This window comes from Physeter macrocephalus, unplaced genomic scaffold (assembly GCF_002837175.3).
Source record: "Physeter macrocephalus isolate SW-GA unplaced genomic scaffold, ASM283717v5 random_1824, whole genome shotgun sequence".
Lineage (NCBI taxonomy): Eukaryota > Metazoa > Chordata > Mammalia > Artiodactyla > Physeteridae > Physeter > Physeter macrocephalus.
Window position 1 is genome coordinate 2,385 of NW_021147108.1, and position 6,557 is coordinate 8,941.

Consider the following 6,557-nt stretch of genomic DNA (forward strand, 5'->3'; position numbering starts at 1 on the left):
CCCCTCCCCTCCCCCTCCCCCTCCCTTCCCGGGTCCGGCCCACCCCCGGTGCATCAGCTCCGCCCCATCCCGAGGCGAGGCCCTATAGGTGGAGTCGTGGGAGAGGTCGCGGCCCCGCCTCTCCCCTCCTCCCCCTACACACGGAAGCTCAGTGGCCCCCCAGCCAGGATGTCAGACACCTGGGTCCCCGGCCTAGTACCCACCTTGCTGCTCGGACTGCTGGCCGGCCTCCAACAGGTGAGAGCTTGGGAGGTAAAGCTGTGGAACTTTCGGCGCCCTACTCTTTGGGTCAGGGGCCTGCTTCTGGCTCCCGATCACCACCTTCCATTGTCAGGATTTCCTCATGACCACATGCAGTTAGCAACTTCCTTTCTCTTTTTGCCCGGGAGGTAAGAGCAGAGGGGGGCCCTGAGAAGGCCTGGGTTCCTTCATCTCGTGGGGGACTGTGTCGTGGGAACTACTGGCGCCCACCGCCATCTGACACTTAGCTCCTCTTGGTGAGTGGGGACTTTGACCCTCACGTTAGCCTTGGCTTGTTCTTCTCTCTGCGTCAGAAAGCGGAGACTAGTGGAGAGCCTGAGGTCTGGACTGAGATCTGGATGCCTGGCCAGCCTATCTCCCCAGCTCCATTCTTCACAGTGCTGGGTGACCTTGGGGAAGTCCTAGTCCTCTCTGGGACTGTGTTTCTCTGCTTGTGCCCTAGAGGAAAGGAGCCTCCCTCTTCCCTTTCTAGGAGTGGGGGTAGGATTCCAGCTGGTGATAGGATTTGATCTGGCTGCCTGACCCAAGGCTGGGGTGACCTCTGAAACCTGTGATTTCTGAGGATGAGGCAGGGTTTCAACACCCCCTCATCCCTCCCTGCCCCAGGGATGGGGGCAGTCTATCCAGTTTGGGGATGGGAGATTATCCTAGAAACTGACATAGGTCTAGAACATGGGTTTTTAACTTCTGTGTAAGAGTCTGAGGGAAGGCCCAGGCCTGCTCCCCACGACATTCACTGGCTGCTGAGCAGCTCTGCTTCGGAACCCCTGTTACTCCGCCTCTATCACCAGCGGTGGGTTTGTGCCAGCAGTAGGCTGAGCATCCTTTCGTTGATTCCTCCCAACAACTCCAGGGGGCGGGCTGTTAATGCCCCCAGTCCGCATGTAAGTAAGCTGAAACTACCCAAGATTACCCCAACGCTTGATACCACCTCAGTCGAGACCACCACCTGTTTAAAATGGGGGTGGGGGGAGAGAATCTGGGAGAGGATCCCCTACTCCTCCAAACAGGAGCTCAAGATTAATTCAGTAAACCTGTTCATTGTTTGTCTTTCTTAGTTGGGGGCCAGGAGAGGGGGGAGAGACAGGGGATGGGTCTGAGGGAAAGGGGGTACACTGAGTGTCTGGACCCCTTGGGCTGTCCCCAGCTCTGCAGTCACCTTACCCTCTCTGGGCCAACCTGTAGGGGTTCATTCCTGCTCCTGGCCAAGACTTGTGGGAATCAGCCCAACTATTATTGGCTGTCATTGGTATTCTTAGCTTTATTGTTGTTGTCATTAACAGTTGAACTGTTGTTTCAAGGTATAAAGATATGGTGGTCTTGGGACTTCCCTGGCAGTACAGTGGTTAAGACTGCGCGCTTCCACGGCAGGGTGCACGGGTTTGATCCCTGGTCAGGGAACTAAGATTCTGCATGCTGGTGGCACTGCCAAAAAATAAAAGACATGGTGGTCTCGCCAAAGTTGGCTTCTTGTTCTTGAGCCGTGGTTGTTTATCTCCCTGGAGGCTGGGGTGGGGTGACAGATAACCTCCTGTTTACTGTGTTCCTCTACCTGCATTCCTCCCCCACGGTCTGGGAGCAGCCAGGATGACAACCAGGTTGTCAGTGCTCTTTCATTCATTCTCCCAAAATCGTGAGTATTGGTTTTCAATAGGCAAAAATCCCTCCCCTGGTGGGGGTTTACATTCTACTGAGGAGACACACAAGTAGCAAGATAAAGTAAAATATATAGTATGTTAGATGTTGACAAGAGCTATGCAGATAAAGTAAGGACAGTTAGGGGAAAGGGAGTGCTTTGGGGGAGTAGATGTAATTTTAAGTAAGATGGTCAGAGAAGGTGCTGGAGCCAGCCTCTCAGATACCTGGGGAAATAACTTTCCAGGCAGGGCTTATGCACATATTTGCTATTAATCAGGTTAAATTCCATAATGATAACCTCCATGTGGCACAGAGCTAGTGCAAAAGAGGGAGGGAGGGAGGAGCTTGTTCCTGCAGGCATGTGTAAAACAGCCAGACGTGTTCAGCGAACTCCCAGTGGGTGGGTGTGCAGGAGGGCCAGGGGGAGTGGGAATGGGGGATAGGGCTGGTCATGGTGTCTGGGCCCCAGGGAGCCACTGAAGGAGGCTTCCAGCTAGGTTTTAGGTGTTCAGATTTGTGGGATAGAAACTTGCAGCAGTGTTGGGAGGGATGGGGTGGGCGCGGGGGCAGCTGGAGTCCTGGCCATGGTGGGGATGGATTGGAAGGGTGGTCAGAAGGCGCAAGCTTACAGACCTGGGGGTGAGCAAATGTGGCAGGAGGTGTGGTGAGGAGAGGAAGGAGAGCTGGGGCCACGAGGTGGTGCTGGGTTTGCAGCCACCGACCCGGGGAACATGTGGAGGAAGGTGGAGAGCAGGCGAGGGGGAAGATGCTTATCCTCTGGGACCTGCTAGCAGTGAGATACCTGGGAAGCATCTGGGTGGAAACCCCAGCCCCCAGTGTATGACCCAAACCTCCGCCTCTTTTCTTCCACAGGCTGCAGCCACATGTGGTCTCTTCTTGTAAGTCTGGGATCTGGGCTGTAACTTCCAGTGTGGGGAGGAGACATCCCAAATCCTGCCCTGCCTGCCGTCATCATCCTCGCCCTCTCCCCTTCTAGCCAGAAGCCATACCCCCACCCAGAGAGGGAGACTCCACCCCTCACTCCTTCCACCAGCCTACCCATGGGCAGTTTCACGTTTGCGGGCCAATCCCCATCCTTCTTACTCCAATCTTAGTCCATCTCCCCTCTGAGGGTCCCCCTGGAAGCGAGGGCAAACACTCTCACTCTATAAATGCTAAGAAGCCCGAGCACAGTGAGGAGGGGCTGAGGGGGGGTGGCCTCTGCCAGTCAGCCCTGGATGTTCCAGGGACGCCGTGTCCCTCCCACCTCCTGCTCCGTGGGCACCAGCACAGCTCACTCCTCCTGGAATTAGCTCCTGGACCCTCCCCACTGTCCCTCTCCCTCTACATCTCCTTAGAGTGATGTTGTAGCCACTACAACACTCAGTCCCCACACCTGCCCAGTGAGGTCGACAGGACCTTCATTACACCCATCTTATAGATGAGGAAAGTGAGGCCCAGCAAGGAATGTAACTTGGCACGAGTGCACGAGGCCAGTAGTGAGCTGAGCCTGAAACCCAGGTCCTGACCCCAGCCCCAGGTTCCTCCCACTGAGCCCAGGGCGCCTGCACCTCCACCCTGCTAGGGGTGTGGCTCGTGCCCTGAGCGCAAGGGTGAGTTTTAGGGAAGCTGGGATCCTTCTCCCTCCCCACCTTGGTACCAATGGCCTCTCTCTGACCCGGTCCGCAGCACCTGCCCTAAAGGGTTCAACTGCTGTGGTAACAGCTGCTGCCAAGAGTACCAGCCAGAGCAGTACAAGCTCTTCTCCGGCCCCTTGAGGTGAGCCTTGGGCCAGTTCCTCTGGCCCACACAGGACTGAACTGGACTTCCTGCTGAGGGGTGGGTGTAGGTCAGGGGAGGGAGGGAGCTGCAGCGGGGATGGCTGGAGACTCAGGCTGATGTCGGTGGTTCCTTACCCCAGGATCTTTGTCGTCGTCTTTCTGATCATCATACCCCTCTTGTGCATCTGTGGCCTGGCTAAGCACTTCTGTAGCAACTGCAGAAAGTCGGAGCAGGACCCCCCAACGGATCATGAGGGGCCCCCAGAACGGCCCCCCATTACTCCCGCAGAGAGGGTCACAGCATCCATTTGTGAGCCCCCACCCCCCTACAGCGAGGTGGGTATCCGCCCCAACCCCTGCCCTTGTCCCTCGGCTCTCTGTGCCTCCCCATTCAGGTTTTTAGAGCAACGGGGGCAGTGGAGGGTGTCCTTACGCCAAGCCTCTGGGCCCTAGGGAGGGCCCTGCAACCAGCGTCGGGTCACCCTTCTCCCTGGTAAACATGCCACCACCAGCACATGGGTGGCAGTGACCAGTGGCAGGCCCTGAGAAGTCTCTGTCCCCTCCTTTCCCTGCAGATTATCCTGAAGGCCGTCGTGGGTCTGCCTCCCGTGGAGCCACCCCCTCCTTACAACTTCAGGCCTGAGGGACACGCGGGGGCACGCAGCGGCATCGACACCCCCACCTTCTGAGCCACCTCCTGCCTGGAACCTTGTCATCAGCCGCCTCCTCCCCAGGGCCTCCTGGATCAAGCCAGAGACTCGCCCCCGCCCGTCGTGCCAGACCTCTGGCCATTCTTGGCTTTAACTTATTGCTTTTCCTGCCCCGCTTCCACGCCAGTTGCTTCTCTTGTCCCAAGGGCTGGTCTGGAGTGACACGTCCACTCCTCCCTCACCCGCCATGGCAAGGTAGAGGTGAACAGTTGGAGATGCCCAGCGGTGGAACGAGCTGCTCTGAGAGTAGAGGGAGCTGCGCTCTGGCGGTACGAGTGTGGACTGGACGGCCAGCTCTGAGATGTTTTGGAGGGCGCTGATGCGCTCTGGGAGACAGGACTGCCTGAGCTCTACCTGGGCTCTGCCTTCCATTCTACCTGACTAGAGAAGACCCCATTGTACCCTCCCCTCCCCTGCAACATGAGTTCTCACTAAATCTGAGAGTCTGCCTCTGACTGTGTGGGGAGGTGAGCCCAGGTAATGCTGGGGGACACGGCTGGGGGGGGGTCACTGTGCCTGAAATCCCACCATTGATGAGCCTGGGAGGACAGTACATCTGTGGGCCACCCTCCGGGAGAGGATCTTGGCAGATGCTTTGACCTCTGGTTCCTTGAGGTCTCTGGGTGCCACAGAGCCCGGACGGGGAATGGGGATGGGGTGGGAGTGACCGTTGTGTGCTTTCTCATCCTGCCCTCCCGCTGCTTTCCCTTGGGACACATAGAGCTCAGCTCTCTGACTCTCTCACCACGGGGGTGGGGAGGGGGCAGTGGGGAGGCGAGCTGGGGCAGGGCCTGGAAGACCTTGATCTGCCCCACCCTGGAGTCTCTGGAGGGAGGAGAGAGAGCAGGTCTGCCCTTCTCCAGTCCCGCGTGGTTCTGGGCACCACCGCCTCAGCCCCATCTGCAGGGTTAAGCACCCGAAGAGGAAAGAGGCGCTCACCATTGCAGCATGGCAGAGTCTTCACAGGGCGTTATCCCTGCGGGGGCCTGCAGCAGAGTGTGGAGCTGGAAGCCTGGCGTGGGACACGCAGTGTGAGAGACACCCCCACGCCAGCATCTTGGGGGCTCAGGAGGCCTGGGCCCCTCCACCTGACCTTGCCTTTGCACTGCTTCCCGGCAGCCTCTGAATGCCAGCCTTCCTCCCCAGGCAGAGGGCACAGAGCAATGCCGGCCAAAGTTCCTGCGAGGGTCAGAGGTAGAACTGGCTCCGGTGTGCTGGCCTCCTCCGGGGCTCTCCCAGTAATTTTCTTGGGGCATCAGGACTCAGGCAGGTGACAGGGCCAGGGGCAAGGAGATGGCACAGCCAGCCCCAAAGATGCTAGAAACGGGCTTTCTGGCTGGGGCTTCCTGCTGGAGACGAGGCCCCAGAGGAAGAACAGCAGTTACTGACAGCAGAGCTCCAGAGTTGGCAGTGGAGTGAGCCCAGCCATAGGAAGTTTCCCTTCAGTTTCAGAGGTTGATCAGGGGGGCAGAGGAAGATATGTGGGTGCTTGTGTAAACATGGCGAGTTCCCATTAGAGAAGTCCCAGAGCTGACGTTGCCCTCACTGGTAAACACCCACCCCAGCGGGAGGATGTTAAGCCATGGGCTTTGCAGACCTGGGAGAGGAGGTCATCCTCTGCCTGGACGCTGCCTGCCTTACACCGAAGGTGACATAAGGTCTTTAAATCCTTCCCAGCAGCAGCAGAGTGGCCTGGAGGAAAGTGGTTGTCATGAAGCCCAGCGGGACTGGGACCCAGGAGCAGAAATTGTCAGTTCTGTGGCTCTCTGTTTGCTGTTGGTGGGAGTGGAAATAGTGTGTTTTTCCTGGAGGGCAATCCAGCAGTATCCATTCATGCCACAGTTACTTACAAAGACCCTACTATGTGTCTGACGCTATGCCTGGCCCTGGGTAGCCGGTAAAATTTTAAATGCACATGACCCAGCAATTCCACTTCTAGGAATGATCCTTCAGAAATGCTCATACAAAAGAGCTTAAAGTACCATTAAAAAAAAAAAAAAGGGTTTCCCTGGTGGCGCAGTGGTTGAGAATCCGCCTGCCGATGCAGGGGACACGGGTTCGTGCCCCGGTCCGGGAAGATCCCACATGCCGTGGAGCAGCAGGGCCCGTGAGCCATGGCTGCTGAGCCTGCGCGTCCGGAGCCTGTGCCCCGCAATGGGAGAGGCTA

At 57.7% G+C, this 6,557-nt stretch overlaps 1 protein-coding gene across 1 annotated transcript; it reads left to right on the top strand.

The window, feature by feature from the left end:
• Positions 1 to 168: 168 nt before the first annotated feature.
• TMEM92 (transmembrane protein 92) lies at positions 169 to 4,803 on the top strand. The gene is made up of 5 exons (XM_007128550.3): positions 169 to 237; positions 2,773 to 2,798; positions 3,589 to 3,678; positions 3,821 to 4,016; positions 4,256 to 4,803. The coding sequence occupies exons 1-5, from the start codon at positions 169 to 171 to the stop codon at positions 4,367 to 4,369; spliced, it is 495 nt and encodes a 164-aa protein (XP_007128612.1). The 3' UTR covers positions 4,370 to 4,803.
• The last annotated feature ends 1,754 nt before the right edge of the window (positions 4,804 to 6,557 follow it).

What these genes read in the sequence shown, in the direction of transcription:
- TMEM92 (XM_007128550.3), top strand. Translation starts at nt 169, where the DNA reads ATGTCAGACACCTGGGTCCCCGGCCTAGTACCCACCTTGCTGCTCGGA. An exon ending in CTCTTCTCCGGCCCCTTGAG is followed by an intron (nt 3,679 to 3,820) that starts GTGAGCCTTGGG and finishes TCCTTACCCCAG; the next exon opens with GATCTTTGTCGTCGTCTTTC. An exon ending in CCCCACCCCCCTACAGCGAG is followed by an intron (nt 4,017 to 4,255) that starts GTGGGTATCCGC and finishes CTTTCCCTGCAG; the next exon opens with ATTATCCTGAAGGCCGTCGT.